Below are 22,030 nucleotides of genomic sequence, written 5' to 3'. Positions count from 1 at the left end.
TGTGGGCTCGATCACCAGTGGGGGGCTTGTAGGAGGCAGCCAATCAATGATTCTCTCTCATCATTGATGTTTCTATCTCTCTCTCTCTCTCTTCCTTCCTCTCTCAAATCTCAAATCAATAAAAATATATTTTAAAAAATAAATGTAACCTGTGGTACTTAATAAGAGATCTTTGTCAAAAAAGAAAGCAAAGTCTTTTTGCTACCAGCCCTATCCACCTGCTTAAACCCTGTCCCCACACTTCCTTCCTCACCTGGATAAATAAACCAATCGACCAGAGGCCAAGCATGTAGTTTGCTTAGACTTGCTCTGACACATAAATGCAGCTGTCTTAAAACTAAATTCCGGTCACTTCAACCCGGACTTGCACTAACTTCTGACAATTCCAGCTGCTGAATCATTAGTCCCATTTCCAGATGTGCTTACACTTTTATAGGTGTTAATGATAACCCCAAACTGTTCTGAAATGGATTTTAACATACACAGCTTATAGGATATGAACAAAAATTTGGAAAATAAATAAAAATATTAAATCACCTTAAACACATTTACATTTAACATTTTATTCTTCCATATATCATGATTTCCTGTTTGTCTTCAAATGTAAGCTATCACTTTGTCAAAATTTGTTTAATTTTATATTTCTTTTTAATTAAAGTAATGCATGCATTTAGTTTTAAAAGTCAAATAGTACTATAGGCTTATTATAAACACACACACACACACACACAGAGATAGCATTATTCTGCTCCACCTCATCCCGCATAACATTATCTCTAAAGCTGATTTCTTCAGGGAGTTATTCTCAACTTTTGAGTGTTTTGCTTCAGATATTTGCAATATAATTTCCAAATGATGTACTTTTCATTATTTCTTGATTTTTGTTTTAATTTTAGATATTATTCATTGACTTCCCACCATTGGAGGTTAGGATTTAGCTTTCTCATTATTTTCAGCCACCTTCCTTCACACATTCTTCCCTCTGCCTAGATTGTCAATATGATAACACCCATTTTAAAACTCAATATTAATCATTTGTATTATTCATAGCTTAACCGTTTTTGAGGATTTATTCCAACTTTTTGTTTTTCCCTGATTCTGGCTCTGGATGTGTCTGAATATCTGTTTGAGTCATTGTTAAATTATGACAATTTTTATTGGCTCCATACTAGGAGAGAGATCAGATTAAAACAGAATTTAGGCAGAGAAAGCTGTGATGTGTACTAGAATGGAATCCTAAACTTAATTGAGATCACTGCGTATCAATTACTGTCTATGAGTATTAATGGAGGAACATTAACTTAGATGTATAGCAAAAAAATGTAACAGCAGTTATCCATTGAGTCCACTAATATACTACTAAAATATGATCCTGACCAAAATTTTCCCTCTACATTCATTGTTTGTCTACTTGTCCTTTCCAAGGCTATATTAATTGATCTCTGGGAATTCCCACTAAATGAGAAAAATTGTCCCTAATTTTGATGTTTTGCTCTTAAGAATATTTCTAATCTTTTCAATTGATGATCCATAGCTAAAGTTGGCTTGATTTCAGAATTTCTTCATATGGAGGAGGTGCTCCTGAAGTGTTGAAACCTGAAACATGACACAGTTCAGGGTTTTGAGTTGGAAGGTGAATTCCAACAGCTGGGTTCACAGCTGCTTCCGTCCCTGGAAAGAGAAAGATGGGGATTTGTAAGTTTTCTACTCAGCATAAAACAGATGTACATGAAGTGCCTAGTAAAATCTGACATTTCTTGAATCACTGGAGCAGCAGAAAATTATTTGTACACTTGGGGGGAAATATGCAATCATCTGAGTCACTATAGTGAGAAAATGTGCTCTCAGGAACTGATGACAGTAGCTGCCCCTTTTGGGTGGTTTTGTTTTCTGCAGTTTCAGTTTCCTGAGGTCAACCATGGTCCAAACCTATTAAATGAAGAATTTCAGAAACAAATTATTCACACATTTTAAATTGCATGCTGTTCTGAGCAAAGTGATGAAATCTGGAGCCATCTTGCTCAGTCCCACCCAGATGTAAAGCTTCTCTTTGTCCAGCGTATTCTTGTTGTATATGCTACCTGCCCACTAGCCACCAAGTAGCCTTCTTGGTTATCATGCTGTCGAGGTATTGCAGTGCTTCTGCTCAAATAATTCTTATTTCAATTAATTATGTCCTCAAAGCCATCCACGTAACTCTTATTAGAGTATAATGTTATAATCGTTTTATTTTATTATTATTGTTAATCTCCTACTGTGTCTAATTTATACATTAAACTTTATCATAGGAAGAAATACCATTTTTGGTGGAACAGAAGACAAGATGCCTCCATCTGGTAATGTCATTTTAGCTAACGCTTCCATCATGGGAAACACAAATCTCACTAGAAACATTAAAATATTACATCTAAACTTCATTATTTTATATTTACGTTCTGAAAATCACAACTAGTATAATTACTTTTAAATTTTCTTTATGATAAGTAGTAAAAATGTTAAGTTGTGAAAAGTTTGCAATTAAAGTATGCCACACAATGAGGAAGAGGCATTCTTACATTTTAAATTTTGAAGTCAAAGTTCTTCACTTTTAGTTATACATACTACAGTGCTATTATATAGCAAAAAAAAGCATTTTCATCCTCAAACTGATCACCTCAAGAGACCATGCACTTATGAATAGCTCTTTAGCAAATCTTTTATTAGTATTTTCCTGAAAGACTTTTGGAGCCACAGGAAATCAATAGTAATATCTTATAACCTTTTCTTCCTTCATATTCTTTCCTTTTATTTTTTCACATGGGCCTTTACCTTTCTGGGAGTGATTTGATTGCTTCTCCCCCAAACAATAGTAACAACCTTTAAATTCACCTTTAAAGAAGAATCTATGCTCTTAACCTAAACAGTCAAATTCTTTGCCTGCTTTTGTAAATTAAATTTAATTGTGTTACAGCCATACCCATTCATTTATAGCTTCTCTGTGGCTGTTTTTTGCATCATAATGGCAGAGGTAAATAGTCCCACAGAAACTCTATGGCCTGCAAAGTCAAACACAGCTCCTATCTGGCCCTTAATTGCGTTTGCTGACCTCTTCCTTAAAGGATTAAGATTTGATGCCATGGAGGAGATTCCTTTTACCATGCCACTATCATGAAAACAATTTAGAGTAGTTATATATTAGGCAATAGCTGCATCATAGGAATCAATGAATAGATTGCTCAAAATTACTATTTTGTAATGAATAACATTTATTTAGAATCATGGATCTTCATATATTTATATTTGCTTTATTTTGTATCTCACTGGTTTGCAGAGCAAAGCATAAAAACTCAAATATTAATACAATATGTAAAGGTAGAGTTATATTTAGAATATGTCTTACCTCCTGGTTCAGCACTCTTTTAAAGGAGTTATTTATTTAAGAATAATCTACTTCTAGGTGATTATATAATCTTTCTGTTTCTTAGTTTTCTTTTATGTAGTAAAAGAATAATGATGGTATTTACATCTATAAAAGCAAGGCTAAATAAGTGTAAAGTATATAAAACAAAGCCTGGTGCACAGTAATTACTCATTAATGTTTAATTATCATTCCTATTAGTATAAATACTAATATTATTAGTACACATTAAGAACTATACTATGTTACAAATGTGCATATTTTCTTTTATTTACAATATCATTTTCCAATCTATCCTATTTTAATGGTCAAATAATGTTTTAATCATTATCATTATTAACATTATAACAGAAATTATTCAATGAAAAATTTTGTGGCATTAGTCTTTTGCAGTTAGGAAGTTTAGGGTGATGTCAGCTAAGTCTGAGGGACTTGATAAAACAGTTAACATTGATAAAGTGCACTTGCCCCAGCACTTCCTCCATTGTGGACACTTGTACTGAGCCCCTCCCATTCTCCAGGACAGTCAGGTGAATGCTCCTGGAGTGTTCAATACAAAGTCAATGGTAACTTAGCTATCGTTCTGCTGGAGGCCTCAATCAGACTGACCTGACACAATTATCAGCTCAAATGGGTTTCCATCACTGCCATTATCAATACTGGGCTCCAGGTAACAGGATATCGACCATTGCCCTGTTTTACTGTTACCTCCTTACTACAGATTTGTCTGTTGCTCTAAACTTGCTATGAAAGCCACAAGACATTCATTTGATAAACAATTAATAAAAAAATAAGACAATGTGTTCAGAGCTTTCATAAAGTCAAACATATATCCGTTTTCAATTTGTTTCATATCATGTTTATGTATAAAATCACATGATTGGGAGGGGAGCAGACATTATTTTTATCTTTGGACAAATTAAGAATCTGAGTTAAAAGTTAAAAATTCCTGCCTGGCCGGTTGCTCAGTGGTTAGAGAATCTGTCCGAAGACCGCAGGCTTGTGGGTTCAGTTCCTGGTGAAAGGCATGTTCCTCGGTTGCAGGTTCAATCCCTGCGTCCGGTCTGGGCGTGTGAAGGAGGCAACCAATCCATGTGTCTCTCTCACATAATGTTTCTCTCCTTCTCTCTCTCTCACTCTCCCCCTCTTCCCTCCCTTCTACTTTCTCTAAAAAAATAAATGGAAAAAATAGTATCTGGTGAGGATTTTAAAAAAGTTAAAAATCCTATGGTTTTAACAGAACTGTTGGTGAAGGTATTAGAGTCTGTTGTTTAAGTGTGTAAATCAATACACTTACTGCTGAGTTTTTGTAGGCAGATTTCAGATTTCCCACACAATTAATAATCACTCCCATGAACTTGGCTTATGTTAATGTGCCCTTTTGACCTCTTTTTTTTTTAATCTTTTCCCTTCTCTATCTCATCCTGTTCTTTTATATGGGGGTAGCTAAGAATGCCTGAATTCCAGTCACAGTTCTTTCATCTACTGTGTTACTTAATCTCTAAGCACCTTTGTTCTATCATCTTTAGAAGGTTCAGAATGATAGTGAGCCCCTCATAGAGGTATAGGAGGAAAGAAATGAAATTGGAGATATCAGGTGTTACCACAGAGCATGACACATGGTAAATGCTCAATAAATGTGAGCGGTAACTATTATCATGCCTGTCCATGAAAGTGTAAATAAAATACTCTCTTTCCTTACCTAAAGGAGTCACAGAATATTTACATGTAGAGCATAAAGAATAGGGAAGTGACATTTAAAAAAGGATCCTAACACAAGATGGAATCCTGGGTGTGATGGGGGAAGTAGGGAGCACAGTGTAAGACCTGCTCTTTTCTGTCTCTCCCCTATCCTCCTTCCCCTCCTCAACTTGAAGCATTCACATTTAATGGCTGCTGGAAGACTGGTATTTCTATTTGCCTTGAAATAAGAAAAAGGAAAGATTATCTCTGAAATAGCAGAAGAAATGGGGTCAGGGTAATTGGATAGTTGAAAGCATCATCAGGGAAATCAGATCTGAGAAGTTAAGCCAAAATGAGTGTCCCCAGTAGGGGTCTCAGAAGGTTCTCACCTCCAGGAAGACAGGGGACCTGCTTGCTGCTGTCAGGGCTGAAGGACCCAGCTCTGAATACACATGAAATAGAAAGAGTTCAATGCAGATTTTATAGTAACTTATTATTTTTTGTTTTAAAATATAGAAAGATAACGGCAGGGAGCCTTCTCTTAGTCTCTCAAATTCTCTTTTCTAATGAACACTTAGATTGTTTTTCTGCCTCATACTCTTCATCCCTCTCTCACCTCCCAAACCCCACATTTTGTTCTCTTTATTATCTTTAACTGACTTACTGATACCATTGTAATAACCTGGTTATCATTTAACAGAAAAAGGAGTAAAAGGGAAGACTAGATATAGACATGCCATTTATGCAGCATTGTTAAAAGCTACATTTAACACTAAGTCTGATCCATAGGGAAGGGACTAGACCAGGGGTGGGCAATCCCTGGCACGTGTGCTAAACATGGCACGCCAGTAACTTTTGCTGGCACGCGAAACCCTCTCTTATAATCTTCCATTTACAATTTTTTTCTTAATATCGACCTTTTTATTTTTCAGATAAATTCAGTGTAGGTGCATCTTAGATAAATAATTTTACATAACAAGTTATCTTAAAGACCATAGACATGGATTACCGAGAGAGGGGAAAAGCAATTTCTCTGCCTCTGCCTTAACTCTCCCTGCCTTCCTAGATACGACCAGTGTTTTGGTTTCATCCACATATGCTTGTGAATCTTTGTTCTCAGTGATGAATTTTGTTAAGTCTCATAATAGGAGTAGCCTGATGGATGAAAGTAGTAGCTCGTGCATATTTCTGAAGGTCACGAAATATAAACCTGATGTAAAATCTCTGTCATCAGTGATGCAGCAGCAAAAGTCCCACTGATAATATCAAACGGAGTCATAAAGTTTTCTGTCAGACTATCAGTGTACATGTATACATTAAAGAATAAATGTATTTTTCATCATCATATACTGTTTTTGTCGCTCGAATGAATTTTATTATTTCTTCAAGGTTCTTCACATACGTACACCTTAAGAGATATCAAGTAGGCGTAACATGTTCTCAAAAAATTAGGGTTGGCACGCAGAAGAATTTTGAGTCAGAGATTTTGCTGGTTTTGGCACGCACTCACAAAAAGGTTGCCCACCCCTGGACTAGACAAAGGCAGTTTAGCCACAAGCCCAGTAAAGGTCTGAGGGACCTAATAAAATACTTGCCCATCAATCACACCTAGAAATAGGTAATTGGCCAGGATGGTGGTGGCCACAGCAAGCTTGCAAAATCTAAATATATACACTTCCAAAAAAAGGAAAATCACTCTCTCTCTCTCTCATGCCTCCCCTTTAGGGACTCATGCTAGAGGGGGAGGGGGAGGAGGAGGAAGGAGCTGTGCTCGCTTGCGCTCAAACGGTGCATAGCCATGAATGTTGGGCTTTACACATGAACTAAATTTAATCTGGCCTGAATGCTAATCACACCTGGCTGCAACATGGAACAGAAAATCTGGGCACTGGCTTTGCTGAACCCCCAGCTACCTCTCTTTCAGGACTGGCTTGAGGGAAATGGGACATTGCAAACCAAGGGATGTAGCTATACGACTAAAATCTTCTTCCACCTCATATCGTGAAGGCTTCTAAAAATGCTTATTTCAGCTGTGCCCCCAGACTCCACAAACATCGGAGGGCACCCCCTACTCATGTACCCAGCTGGCGGCAGCACTACTTTATAAATAAGGGTTTTTATGCAGCTTCAAAACCTTATTTTAAATGGAAACATACTATTATTCACATTTTCAGTGAATTATGAAAACACTTGTTTATAATAAATTTTAAAACTCCTTTTAATGACTCCTTTGTCATTACTTATTTTTTAAAACATGAATTTAAAATATAAACCAAACAATTAATCTAAGAAACCCAAAACATTTTTTGTTTTCTTTTTCCCCCACTTAGGTGCCCCCAGAACTCTACCTATTCTCCTTGTTATATAGTCCTTGGTCTTACAAAGTGGGGAATATTGATCACAAATGATAGAAATTTGGGATAGAAAGGGTTGTGTGAGAATTTTAATTTTCTCTTCTTGTATCTCCACCTTTACTAAATCGATACATTCCTTTAAAAAAATCACTTTCCGTGGCCCAATATGAGTTCTCACTCTAGATTTACACACTTGAGGAGAGGTATGGGGGAAACAATGGGTTGTAAATCTGTGTATTCTGTTGAATTATCAGAAAGGAAGAATTCCAGAAGCTTCATTAACATAGGTAAAATAATGAGATTACAAAACAACAACAGTGAAACACTACATTATTTTTACTGCTGACACAGGTGCTTAAAATCACAAACCTGAATTATACTTGAATTGTTAGTCTCTGATGGTTGAAAGAGGAGAACAAGAAGATCTCAGATTACTGCATGGATTTACCTCATTCAAGAAGACATACGGGCAGTGAATGGGTCCTTTCTGAGATTATAAAAGAGTGGGAATAGAAAACAGGATCAGAGGTGTTGGGGGTGGAGGAAGGCTAATAGGGGGAAAAGGTCTAACTAGGAGATCCTGGGGCCACGTCAGGAAGAAGAGTTGGGCCTGAAGCAGAGCAAAATAACATGATTTTAGGGATTACATAAAATAAACAGGTTTTCATGTCAGTCCTTAAAATATCTTCAACTTCAAACTATAGGTTACTTTCCATCTTTCTCTTCTCCTTCTCTTTCTTCTGGTCTTTCTCTTCCTCTTCTTTCTCTAACAATGCTTCCTTTTTCTTCTTACCCTCAGGTATCAGATAGATTAATTTTCCCTTATTGGGGCATAAAGAACTTAGTCATTACATATTACAGACTTGGAAATATAGACCCTATGAGAGGGGAAGAAAAACTGAGAGATCTGAGCACCGGATCAGCAGAGAACTGTGAAAATATATGACTATTGGCCCAGGAGATGCTATTGGGGGCAGGGTGTTTGCTGAGATTTCCAAGGACCTTTCCCAGACAAAAACCTCATCCGACATTCAGATGGGCTGGGCTATAAGGCCTTCCTTAAACACCTTTGATGAGGTGCCCAAACCAAGTGTTTTCCTCTCTCTCTTTAATATTTCTAATCAAGATAATTGGCAACCTGAGCCATGTAATATTGTCAGGAACTGCTAGCGAGAGAACATTCCTATTTTATGTACTTAAATCAGTCCACTCTAGCCGCTAATAATCAGTCAAAATTATCCTCTTGGCTCTATTCAGTTGAGGCAACTTCCATGGGATCCTGAGAGTCAAACCTCTCAATCACAGGTCAGAAGAGCAGAGCTATTTCAACTAATATATTCAGCAAATAGTGGTAATAACATGAAATGAGTTCTGGAAAATAAAATAAAGGCCTAGGAGGAACGCAAGGTGAATATAGCAAATCTAGTCCCGCCATTAAGATGTTTTAAATGACCCACTTTCTACATTCTGTAGTCAGAGGGAACAATCTATTATGCCCTTTGTGCTCCAGGGGTGACAGGAAGTCCAGACACCCTTATTTCATATTCTAACATGTCACCAGTGTCCTCCAATGAGTTCTCATTCCACCCCAATTCTGAACAGAGGCTATGAGGAAGAATCAGAAGTGCACCCTATATCCTGCAGACTGAGCATATAAAACCAATAGTAACGGCACTCAACTCCAAGCTGTGAGCACATAGTTTGTGTGGGTTGTGGAGGTAGAGGCTGTGGTTTGGGCCCTTCCCTCCCTCTTTAACCATACAAAGATCCTGGTAGTGGTTTCCTCACTTCCCTTTTGGAAAACAGCTCCTTTTGTGGAAATACTAGGTAGGAAGAATCATTTGTTTAGAGAAGTGAAAGCATAGTGAGGATACAGTAGGGAAAGGAAATCCAGTGTGAGTCTGGGTTTCAGATTACCTTAAAATATTGACTCCCTGGAATTTACTTCCGAAAATTGCTACTTAAGAAGAAGTGACTAGAGATCACAGATAATACCACTTCCTAAATTACTCTTTTATATTTTATTTTAGAAAGGAGAACTAAAAAGGCCAAGAAGCACAACTCTGGGAGTCACATCCACATCAAAGGCTAAGTGAATGACTGTTTATGGCCTGTACAGACCTCCTGAGCATCCAGGGGCTAGGATGGGAGATGGTCAATGGATAGAACAACCTAACACCCAACCTAGTGTAGGTGAAGGAAAGAATTAATAGGGAGGGGAAACTGAAACTGTGGTCTCCTAAGATGGAAATCAATAAAAGTGAACTTGGTAATGCATATTAAGCTGAGGAGAGATTGTTCCTGATCAAAGTAAGATGCAGAGCTATACCTGTGGAATTAATGAGGAATAGAGAGAATAAGGAAGGGAATGAGGACTCTGGAGAGCAATCTCTATCATTAAGGAATTGCAATATGGAAACATCTGGAGACACAGGATATAGGTTGTACTTAATGTAGGTTGGTAAACCATGAGTGCCTGCCCATATTTTGTTTAGCTTCCTAACCTTAATTCTGGGTAACTTGAAGTCGATTAGTTGACTTACAGCAAAGATCTATGTGGTGCATTTATTCAATAGAGTGAGAAAAGTAGATAACATCCTCTGAAAGAAGTAATAGCCACTTTTCCAAGCCGTTTTTAGGAACTAGAGATAATCTCTGAGAAGTCCCTGACCTACTGCCTAACACTTGGTAGATGTGAATTAAATTGGGACTATGTTATTTAAAGAAAACAAAACAATTTTCCCCAAGTATTTTCTTTCCTGTCCATAATGACTTCAGGATACTATAGAGAATGTGATGCTAATGCCCTGCACTCAGTGCTATTACATGCAGATTTCTGAAGAAGCATATCAGCCTTGATCCCTTCTCTCAGTTATACTTGTTCAGACAAGTTCAGGTAAATTCAAAAGCATGCATATGAACCACCATCCAGGAAATATGAAAACATTAGATAAATTGGGATATAACCGTGGCACATAGATTGTCTTAAAATTATAACAGTATAAGTGGGTAACTTACTCAAATTAAACATATATATATATATATTTAAAGATTCCAGGAAGTCTAGAAAAGTCTTCCTTAGAGTAACAGTAGGGCTAAGAGGACCAGGGGGAATTCTCCTCTTTAGAAACTCAAGTAAGTTGAAAGGAACATAACTGTATTTGTTTATTGAATACCTCTAGTTAAATACAGAAAATAAGACCAAAATGACTGTGTTGACCCCTTTGATTCATGCATTTTGTTAAAAGGTCGGTGACCCTATTTTCCTCTGTGTTCAGAGGGCAGTAATTTTAAGTTTAGGAGAAAGAACTATTTTCATTGGAGATTTTAATTATTTCTCCAAACACCCATTTCTCAGATTGACACTGTTTCCCTGGGTAAATAATGGCTTAAAAAAGTCAATAGTGAATATAATCACCAAACCTTACAGTAATGAATTTTGATATTAAAACATTTTATCTTATTCACATCCCACTTTTTATTTTGCTTTTAGTTTTTCCAGGACATGCCCTACACTCTCTATGGGAAATCTTATCTGGCCCAAGTTTCTGAAGTGCAGTTGTCATTCTCTACTAAGCACTCTAGAGGCAACTGTGGTATACAGTGCAGTGACTTAGAGGGAAAGTCTCAGAACAGATGTTCTGGGTGAGGACAAGGCCTGGAATTAACAATGACTGTATGACCTCAGTTTTCTCCATTCCTTCCCTCCTACTGAAGACTAGACAATAATAGGAAGGGCATGGTTTGAGGGGCAGGGGTGGAAGAAGGCAGGTTCAGGATGCTACCAATGTGTCTGGGAAGAAAAAATATGAATATTTATACTTCCCTTCCAATTCCAAATTTTCAGATTCTGCATTGACAGCAATCTGAACAGTGTGGTTCAATGTTACTGTAGGTAAGTGAGGTATAGAGAGTTTAGTAAATGAGACTATGAATACAGGGTAGTATTGACTGATAAAAAACTCAGAAATACTTCTCTGTACCCTAAACCCTACACTCACCTAAAGTGACCAACCTTATATAGCTCCTCTTTTATTCATGTCAACTGAGCAAAATATTTAGGTTCTATCCCCATACTTAACTATAAACCATTTTCCTAAGACACGTGTTTTTTTTCTATTGGGATCTCCCTTCTTCTGAAGTTTTCTCACTTAGACTCTCTCCCCAATGCATGCCTTTCAATCTTTGATAAACTATGTCTTGTTGTAAGTTCACAAATCTGATTTTCGGAGATTAGATTTCTAATTCACCACAAAACCATAAGGTTTCAAAGACCAAGGCCAGAAATGTGCAGAGAGCCTACCATAAACAGGGTCCAAGTCGCCGACAGCAAAAACAGCCCCGGTGCGTCTTGAGGAACCCATCCCGCATCTCCTCAGCCAGCAGGGAAGGCAGGAGAGCACTCTCCGCATAGCAGAGCCACCAGGAAAATTAGGAGCAAGAACCTGGTGTCAGAAGAATCAGGAGAGGATTGAGGTGGAGCATGCAGGAAACTTAAGACTCCTATTACACCCTGAAAAGGGGGCAAGAACTCAGCAAGACTGGCTGCAAGCAATGTGAGAGGCTGAATTCCTTAAGCAACCCCTCCCCACACCACCACCACCACTGAACCTGGAACATAAGCTGAGCTCAGAGTGGGTTGATCTTGCCAGGTGATTATAATTGTTTTCTCTTTGAAATTTGGAAGGTTGTTCTCGGGAGCAGTGTCTTGGTTCTTCAATCCACTTACCCCTTTTTCCTTTCATTCAACCATAAATCCATTCATTCCACCAGGATTTAAACAACTGAACAGACTTTTCAGGGGTCCTCAAACTACGGCCCGTGGGCCACATGCAAATACAAATATTGTATTTGTTCCCGTTTTGTTTTTTTTATTTCAAAATAAGATATGTGCAGTGTGCATAGGAATTTGTTCATAGTTTTGTTTTGTTTTTTAAACTATAGTCCGGCCCTCCAAAGGTCTGAGGGACAGTGAACTGGCCCCCTGTTTAAAAAGTTTGAGGACCCCTGCTTTAGATGTTGGGGTTGGGGATTCAAAGGTTGACAAGATAAGTCTGGCTGGCCTTGGCTAGGTGGTTGAGTATTGACCTATGAACCAGGAGGTTACAGTTCAGATTCACGGTCTGGGCACATGCCTGGGTTGTGAGCTCAATCCCCAGCTGGGGGGCTTGCAGGAGGCAGCCGATCAATGATTCTCATCATTGATGTTTCTATCTCTCTCTCCCTTTCCCCTCCTCTCTGAAATCAATAATTTTATATATATATATAAAGGTGGACAAGATAAGACATGGTCTCTGTCTTTGAGGAGCTATCTAAATGAGAAAGTTGGTAATGTTTAATTTGGAAAATACAAAAGTCAACATTTAAGATAGTATAATAACTTTTAAAATTTCCAAAAGTCTAGCTCATAAAAGCGGCAGCAGTTTTATTTTGAGTGATTTTTAAGGCCAGAACTAAAATCAGTGCATTTCAGAAGATATCAAGAGAAGGAAGAATAATTTTACTTTTAAAGATTTTCAACCAGGGAGTAAGTTATTCTTATTCTTAGAAATAGTAAGTTCCCTCTTATAGAAAGCACTTAAGTAAACACTGGACAACAACCTAAAAGTAATGTTTCTACATATATTAATTCACATGACCTCTATTATTTTCTTAATAGGTATGATTTCATGTGCCATATTAGTTATTTAGTAAAAGGAATATGTATATACTACCAAAGATTTTTATAAAACAACTAGATGTCCAGTGCATGAATTTGTGCATGGGTGGGGTCCCTTGGCCTGGCTGGTGATCAAGATCTATAAGGGGGCCAGCCAGCCAGGGGAAGGGGCCCTGAGAGGTTGGCCAGCCTGTCAGGGGGGCAAGCTGCCTGGGGGAGAGGGGCCATGGGAGATTGGCTGTGGGAGCACACTGACCACCAGGGGGCAACTCCTGCATTGAGTGTCTGCCCCCTTGTGGTCAGTGTGCATCATAGCAACTGGTCGACTGGTCATTCTGGTTGTTCTGGTCATTCAATCATAATAGTCCCTTAGGCTTTTATATATATAGAAGTGAAGATGTCCTTACCAGATATACCAATCATTTGGGTATTGATTTTTATAGTTTATGTACCTGGTGACAAAGAAAGAACAATTAGTGTTGGACCTCTAAGTGGCCCAAACCTATTCTTTTGCCCCAAACCTATTCTTTTGCACCATAATATTTTTTTCTGATTACACCTGTTTCCCCAACAATAATTTACTCACTGCAAGGCCCCCAACACAATTGGTAAATGTTTCCCATATGTCCACGTCATGTGAGTGGAAACTGTCAGATACTTAAAAACAGATAATTGCATAGTAATAGGTTTGATGCCAGAGTTAAAAATACTGTAGTACATTGAGAAGATAGTGACTAACTTTTCAGGACTACCATGTGATAGGTATTAGTAGATAACCATTCCACTAGTCTGTTTATTCAGAGACCTGGAGTCCTTTAAAATGCAAATTATCCAGGGAAGGTCATAGTGCCTATTAACCTTGGATGTCTTGGTAGAGAAAGGAGCCCTGCAATTCTGGTTGAAAAAATAAATTAGGATAAAAGGAAAATGAATGAGTGTGGCCATACACACCATGTACCAAGGAGTTAGAAGTTGATCTGTTAGTCAGGATGGCCAAACCATTTATGTGCTTCAGCATAACTTAATTGTTCTTAAGATAAGTTTAAAAAGATCACACAGAAAAAGATCACATTTTGGTTCACAGTGTGATTTTTAGGAGGTATAACTCCCCAGGTTTAGACACATGTGCTGTTCATTCCAGAGTCCCTTGCTATGCCACACACAGTGCTTTGAATGTATGTTTGCTGATGGACATTTTTCAACCTCGGTAGATGGGCTGCTGTTACAGTATTCTGGGATTAACGAGTTGAAGGCTGTTCATCACAGCCCGATAAGCTTCTGAGATGGCACTGCCCTTAATCACGTTTTCTTCAGCCTTTGTTAAAATAACACTCGGCACTTTTCAGCTTGAAAGCTTTCATAAATGTCAGCTAATTTATTGCTCACAGCCTCCCTAAGGAGAAAGTGTGTCCTGTTTATCACACTACTCTTCAGAAATGACTTTTTAACATATGTGATTGTCAACTTAAAAATTTTACCCCAAATATTTAAGACAAAACTCAATCATCCAGAGAATAAGTTTTTGGGGTGTTTGTTTGTTTTGCACCTAGAGAATTTAGCCAAATGCACAGGTATAGATGGCTGGGAAAAATGACAGCTGAAGTGTGACTTTTTAAAAAAGCATCCTAAGACAAGTGATCATCAATAGAGGATTTTAAAAATAATTAATGGTACTTCCTCTTAAAGAAATATTATATATTCATCAAAAATGTAGATTTATATTTATAGTTAAAAGCCTTGATAAGTAAAATAATAAACAGCATCATTTCTACTTTGTATACATTTATAATACAAATATAATGATTTCACAAAATAAGTATTATATAGTTATATATACACATACATCAAATTACTAACAATATTTGCTTCACTTGAAGATGGATGTCATGAGGCACTTTATCTTTTCAATATTTTTATACTGGTTAAATTTTTATAATGTACATATATCACTTTTGTAGTCATAAAAAATTTAAATATCACATTGAAATATATAAATTTTTAAAATGTAGTATCCTACCTTAGAGATGGATGCAGGAAACTTTTCTTGGTGATTTAGCCAAATAAAGTAACAGAAGGTTCTTGTTTTTGAGTCTTGAAATCTAAGCTCATGATCAGGAATGTGGATTGTTTCATTTCCCTCCATATATAAATCTCTGCTTCTTTTCTTTACATTTAAAAATAGACTATATTATAAATTAAAAATTGACTTATTATACTGTCAACCAGAGGCCCGGTGCATGAAATTCATGTACTGGGGGGAGGGGGTCCCTCAGCCTGGCCTGTGCCCTCTCACAGTCTGGGAGCCCTGTGATCGATTACCCCCCAGAGAGAGGCCCCGCCCACCTGTCACAGCTCGCTGGTCAGTGGCCTGGGCCTCCCTCTGCAGGGTGATCATGGGGCAATAGCCAAACCCCCAACCAATCACATCACACCTGTCTTGGCTGGCCTGGCACCAGTAGGTGTCATAGCATGGTTGTCCGGATGGTCACTCAGATGGTCGTTCTGCTGTTTGGCCATTCGGTCGGTTTGCATATTATGCTTTTATTATTATAGATTCTAAATTTACCTCATTTTATTTCCTAGATTTAATTTTTTTAGTCACTCAATATTTTTTCCAGTGCTAACAGTTTTGCAAACTGACTTACTTCACTTTCTCTGTCTGAATCTGTGAAGCTACTGATGGATTTTCTGATATGTAACAAAATGGTCTAGAAGCAGTTAGCTGAAGAAATGCAAAGTGATCATATAATTTAAGAACTACAGGAACCTTTGGGATAATTTATTTCCCCCTTAGGATTTTACATACTTTACCACTGAGACCCAGAGTGGAAAAATAATTGGGGAGGTCACTAGCTGCCCCCAAACTTAAACTACAATATGGGTCTTCGGACTTGGTGTACTTTCTTCCACATCATTATTTCTGTGTCTTTCTCAAGTTCAATTTTTAAACAGAAATTCTTTGTGTTATTAAAAAAAATATCCGAACTGTGACAATATTCCAATTACTCAAATTTTAGATGTAAGATTTTCAGTGTAGTAAAAGTTACATTTTTTAAGATAAAGTTATTGCTCAGATATTTATATATGCTTGGTGAAATTGAAATAATGATGCCAAAAAGAAATGAAATCTGGGAAAAGTGAGAACTGATCTTTATTACTGTTCTCATTGCTGATAATCTGTGGACCTATGATGAACTACAAACTCATTACTTTGATAAATTTAAGAACTCAGAATGTATCCCAGTCATTAAGTGACACATGACTGTGAAGGGAACCAAACTTTTGCCTTTTGGGATATTCATTTTAAGCTATTTTTTAGAAAACAAAAGATTCGGAATCAACCTTTGACTTTTTCCCTTTCTAAGAGATTCAGATGGGAAGGCCTACTCAAAGAAGGGGACCTTAGGATATTAACCTTAGTTTAATTTAAATTAAGTAGGATAAATAAGAGGGCTTCAGTCAAAGTCCAATTAGCTAGATACCCTGTGTTCCATTGTTTCTGAGTTTCCCAGCAAATACTTACCTGCCTTGTACGTCTACTCTTCCTCTCCTCAGTTACCCGAAAATGGCCCAGTCTCAATTTTGCAATCTAAGATCCAGTCCCCTTCTTTCTCCTTTGCAAAAATAACATTGACACCCAATTTTGCCCAATTATATTTGGAATTTTCATGCTTATGTGAATTTCCCATGGACATGTATTAAAATTCTGGTTTTCTCCTATCAATCTGTCTCAATTTAATTGTTAGCTCTTTCAGAAAAACATAGAAGATGGGAGGAAAAGTATTATATATACTAGAGGCCTGATGCATGAAATTCGTGCAAGGGGCTCGGCCCTCACAGCCCTGGCTTCATCCCGAAGGTTGTCTGGACAGTTGTTCCACTGTTCAGCCTTCCGGTCTAATTAACATATTACACTTTTATTATTATAAATTTTTAGCCCCCACAACTGTATATCTGCACTTTGAAAGCTACACATAATACAGGTTAGAAATTTCATTAGTCTGTTTATATTTGAAACTGATTTATCCAGAAAGCTACCCCCCATCACCAATGTGATTTATGGGTATGTATGCAGCCATATAGGATGTAATAATTCTTTCATGAATGTAAAGTACCTTGAAACCTCAAAGGTGGAGAATGCTGTGAACAAAAATACCTACAAATTAACCAGGCCTCTTATTTATTTAACAAAGCTGATCATAATAAAAGTGCATTTTCCCCTGCTTTTAGAAAAATCAAGCCATTTGCATTTAAAACAATTTACCTTTATTTTTCTTGCATGGTTATAATGGTCATTTGGAACTCTATTGAGGTTTCTTAAAATTTGAGCCCTTTTTTTATTCTTTCAATTTTGAAAATGTCTCTTGCTATTTACTTACATTTCATTTTCTTCACATGGTGGGTCCGAGAGCACCAACTGAAACACATGTTTAGAACAAATAAAATCCAAACATCTCATCAGTCTAATCCTTTAATACAACAGCACTTAGAGACAATGTGGGTTTTTATAATTTTGTTTCTGTAAGTAATGCTCACAGCCGACTCGGCTATTGTCAGGCGAACAGAATTTTAATTGAAAAAACAAAACAAAAAAAACAATCTCTGGGTAGATTTTCCAGCTCAGCAGTGACAGGAGATATGTATTGTAAACCAGATTTCTATCCTACACATAATTATAGATGGATGAAAAAATCTTTTTGTTTTTTTCTCTAGGCAGATTTTGCTTGCTCTAAAAAGCCTTTATGCACCTTGCTTTTTTTCTTTGTTTTCAAATTTTAGCTAGATGGAGGAGGTTAATTATTTTATTATTTTCACACACAGACATCAAGTTCTCTACATAAAACAGAAGTCCATGCCATTAGCATTATTGGGTATTAAATATATGCATGAAGGAGTGACTTTAACCTGCTTTAAGGCAAAGGTCAATTTAAGAGCACATGACATTCTTGTTGAGATTTACATTTCTCTCTTTATCAAAGAAGAAGGGAAAAGTAATAGTCTTCATGGCTTTGTTTTAAAAGACCCAAAGCATAAGCAATCCTACGCAATTATCTTAGTTCTGTGTGTTGAGCCTTACAGTTTACAGTAACTCACATCACAGAGGAAATAAAGTGCTCCTTTCTTAAGGTTTTGTTTGTTTTTCCCTTGACTTGAGACTCCTCCTGTGTACAACAGAAACATCTTTAAATGTCCTTTATAAATAGTCCTAAATATGGGTTGGTGAGGTTAGTGAAGTATGACTTTTCCTGGTCTATAACACAGAAGTATAAAACCAAGTAAGTAGTTACAAAAATTTTAAATGATACACATAGGAATTTTGTGGGAGATGTCTTTTTTTTTCTTATTATTAATCTCAAACGCATCTTTGTCAGCACCTTATATTTACTCCACCAGGTTTATCTGGGCAAAGAGATTTGTGGAGTCACAGATGGAGCCATGAATTGGCCGTCAGAGAGCGTGGTAATGAACAATTTATAAGCACAGAACATGACTTGTACTCTCTTTTGCTAGAATGCTGAAAATAGATTTGGATACTAACTGGGAGGAAAATGAACATTCAAATTTTGTCCATAAAGAGAGTTTATGTATGACTAGATGAAATCATTTGGGATCCAGTTGAACAGATAAACAAGTAAAGCCAGCATTTCACTTTGAAGTAATTTCCTAATCTTCTGGTGTGCTATACACCCTCAGCCAAGGCAGTAGCTGTCAGACTCCGGGTTGTCAGGAAATGGGGAGCAAAGTCTTAATATATTTCAGAACTAAATCATTCAGATACTTTGCATTCAAGTAACACATATGCAGAGATGCAGGTATTACTCTTGAGTGAGATGCTAGGGTAGAGGAAACAAAGTAAACTACCATGGTTCTGTCTACATTGTTCAGCAATGGGAAACTCAAGCATCAAGTGTGGCTGCAGGCAAGAGTAAACAAATATGTCTTAAATTAGCCCTATCATAGCATTTTGATATGATATGATATTTTTATTCTAAAAAAATGTTTTACAGTGTAGCAAAGATTACATTGCATCATCTTACTTCAATAGCAATAGAACTAAATAAAGTAGAAATAAGACTAATAGCATAGGTCATTTTGTTTTCTGTAGCTTTGACCAATAAATGTAAGTAGTAATACAATCCCGGTAACACTTCCTTAAAGGAAATCTTTGAAATGTATGAGTTAAGTTTCCCCAAATAACAAATCAATAACCAATCAGGTCCTTAGAGTACCTCTGAAAATCTTTTCCCAGAAAGAGAGATGTTACCTGGAATAGTGGCAAACTCCAGGTTCCCGTTTTGGAGATCACTGAAGTGAAACTAAAAGGACTGGATCTCGACATGCTTAAAGGACAAGCTGCTCAAAGATAGTGGTTTGCTGTCCGTGTTAATTTCTCTCTTCCTCAGAACTTGCTAGCTTCTCTATAAATTATGCTTCCTACCAGAGCACTCATTAACGATGGCTCCTTGTGACTGGTAAAGTGCGTACTGGGGGTAGGAATGTTGGGTGTGTGGTCACAGGTACCGAGAGTTCAAGGAATTTCAGGTTAAGGTCAGAACCTTGGTACTGTTTGTCAAGCCCTTAAAAGCCAGGGTTATACATGCTGATCTGCAACACTGGCTGGCTGCTTAAAGAACTTAGGATATTCAAGTGCATGTTTTATTCCAGGGTATTTCTGGGTTTTATATAAAATCTTTTTTGTACTTGGAACATTTACTTGGCTTTCTCCCCTTTGTTGGTCCTTTTTGCTCTTCTTTTCCTACACATCGTTTTTAGTCCCAGATCTTACCTAACCTTGGGCATAAAGCTTTTCCTGCCTCATAATGATCACACCTTATTTTTAAACAGGTCATATTTCAATGCTTATTTTAATAAAACAACTCCAACACAGCTGCCAACAAAAATGTTTGCCAAAATACTTAGGGGAATTCTGAAAAAGAACAATGAAGAGGCATAAACTACTATATATTAAGATATTATAGTAGTAGAAAAATGTACAAAAATTGGTACTGTTGCACATAAACAATAAGATCATTGTACAAGGATAGTTTAGAAATAAATGAGAATAAACATAGAGATTTATTTTTACTGCCATTTCAAAGCAGTGTGGAATAGATGTTATTTAGGGAATGATGAACTGAGTGGTTAGATGGAAAGAATCTTCAAATGCCTAAGCACATTCACAATTAGAGAAATATAACTTACAAGTATAATCACATTGGCAAGTTTAAAAAATTGATAATATAGTGAGAGGAGATAGATGTGGGGAGGCAAGCCTTCTCACACATGGTTGGGAAAACTGTATAGCCTCACTGGAAGGCAATTAGGCAATATTTCTTAATCTAAAAACTGAATATATCCTTTGGCCATGAATTCTCCTTTCAGGGATGTGTCTTACAGATATTATTACATGTGGCACAAATAATTACAAGCAATGATGTTCACTGAAGCATTGTTGCTAATAACAACATATTGGAAACAGCCAGTCTCCATCAAAATGCGACTGATTAAATACAAAATGATTATATCCACTCAACAGAATACTAGGCCGCTGTTTAAAAAGGTAATGGAAGATCACAGATGCTGTTGTGAAAAGGCTTCCATGAGTTATTAATTAAAGGAAATAAAATGTAGAACATTGTGTTCTACAATCATGCTACCTTTTATGTAATAAATAAACAAATATAGCTAGACTGGTTTTTTTACCATATAAAACTTAAACATATATACTCCTATATACATAGACTGTCTCTGCTTGAAACTATTAAACTGTAAAAGAGAGAGTCTGAACCAGGCCAGCGTGGCTCGGTGGTTGAGCATTGATCTATGAACCAGGAGGTCACGGTTCTATTCCCGGTCAGGGCACATGCCTGGGTTGCTGGTTCAATCCCCAGTGGGGGAGGTGTGCATGATTCTCTCTCATCATTGATGTTTCTATCTCTCCCTTCCTCTCTGAAATCAATAAAAATGTATATAAAAATAAAAGGGAGAGTCAGGAAATAAGAGTAGAAGGTAAATTTACTTTTCACTGTTAGTTTCTTATATGTTTAATTTTAAAAGAATTCTCTATATGTAATCTACTCCTTTTATACAGATATTTCTATAGGCAAATTCAAGTCATCTAGAATTCAGAACAAGCATGTTGTAGTTCAAGCCCCATAGAGTTCACTGAATCTAATTCAGATGACTATATATTAATTTATTTATGATCACATACGTAGATTGCTCTAGAAACAAACCAGCCATGTTAGTTATCTAACTACCATTCTGAACTGGCCATTAAGGTATATGGATTAGCCGGGCTGCATCTGGACACTAAGCAGGCTGTGGCAGCCTCGGTCTGTTTAGTATGCAGCCACAGACACAGCCATGAATTTCAAAGCACAGGAAGGGCTTGGTGCCAATGCCAATAGGAGATAAGTAAACCAAGCCTACAGTATTATTTGTCCCTAAGACACCCTTCATTCTGAGTGTCTCTGAAGCCTGTAATTAAATAGAATGAAAAAATAGGCTTTTCACTCGTGAATTTATTTATTAGGCGGTGGGTCAGAAGCCTCACTTCCGCAGGTGGAGTCAATGATCTTACGGATTCCTAGGGAAGGAAGGGAAGGTCAGATGACTAAAAAGAATGGAATGGAAACAAGGGCAGCATGCTTGGTTTAGCTTTAAAAGCTGAAAATATGACCAACTAGATACATAGATTAAATAATTTTTATGAAAAAAAAAATGGTCCCAAAGCAGATGGCTGACTGGGAGTGTGGCAGCTGATTGAAGGTGGGTCTATAATCACAGTAATACTGCAAACAACACTACTATATTTGGTGCTAAAATTAATATATAATATATATAACATATATATATATAATATATACATATATATATATTATATATATATTATATATATTACCACCTTTCTCTTCTCTGATTGCTGTGTAACTG

At 36.9% G+C, this 22,030-nt stretch overlaps 1 protein-coding gene across 1 annotated transcript; it reads right to left on the bottom strand.

Moving 5' to 3' along the window:
* Positions 1–1,534: 1,534 nt before the first annotated feature.
* TMEM207 (transmembrane protein 207) lies at positions 1,535–19,445 on the bottom strand. Its single transcript, XM_006084773.3, is given in 6 exon segments — positions 1,535–1,671; positions 11,738–11,839; positions 11,842–11,879; positions 13,501–13,545; positions 17,473–17,510; positions 19,359–19,445. Coding segments are annotated over 6 exon segments (435 nt in total). The 5' UTR covers positions 19,434–19,445.
* Between the last annotated feature and the right edge of the window lie 2,585 nt (positions 19,446–22,030).

Source organism: Myotis lucifugus, unplaced genomic scaffold, assembly GCF_000147115.1.
Source record: "Myotis lucifugus unplaced genomic scaffold, Myoluc2.0 scaffold_14, whole genome shotgun sequence".
NCBI lineage: Eukaryota > Metazoa > Chordata > Mammalia > Chiroptera > Vespertilionidae > Myotis > Myotis lucifugus.
Note: the sequence above shows the minus strand (reverse complement) of the source record. Positions and strands in the feature narration are given on the sequence as shown.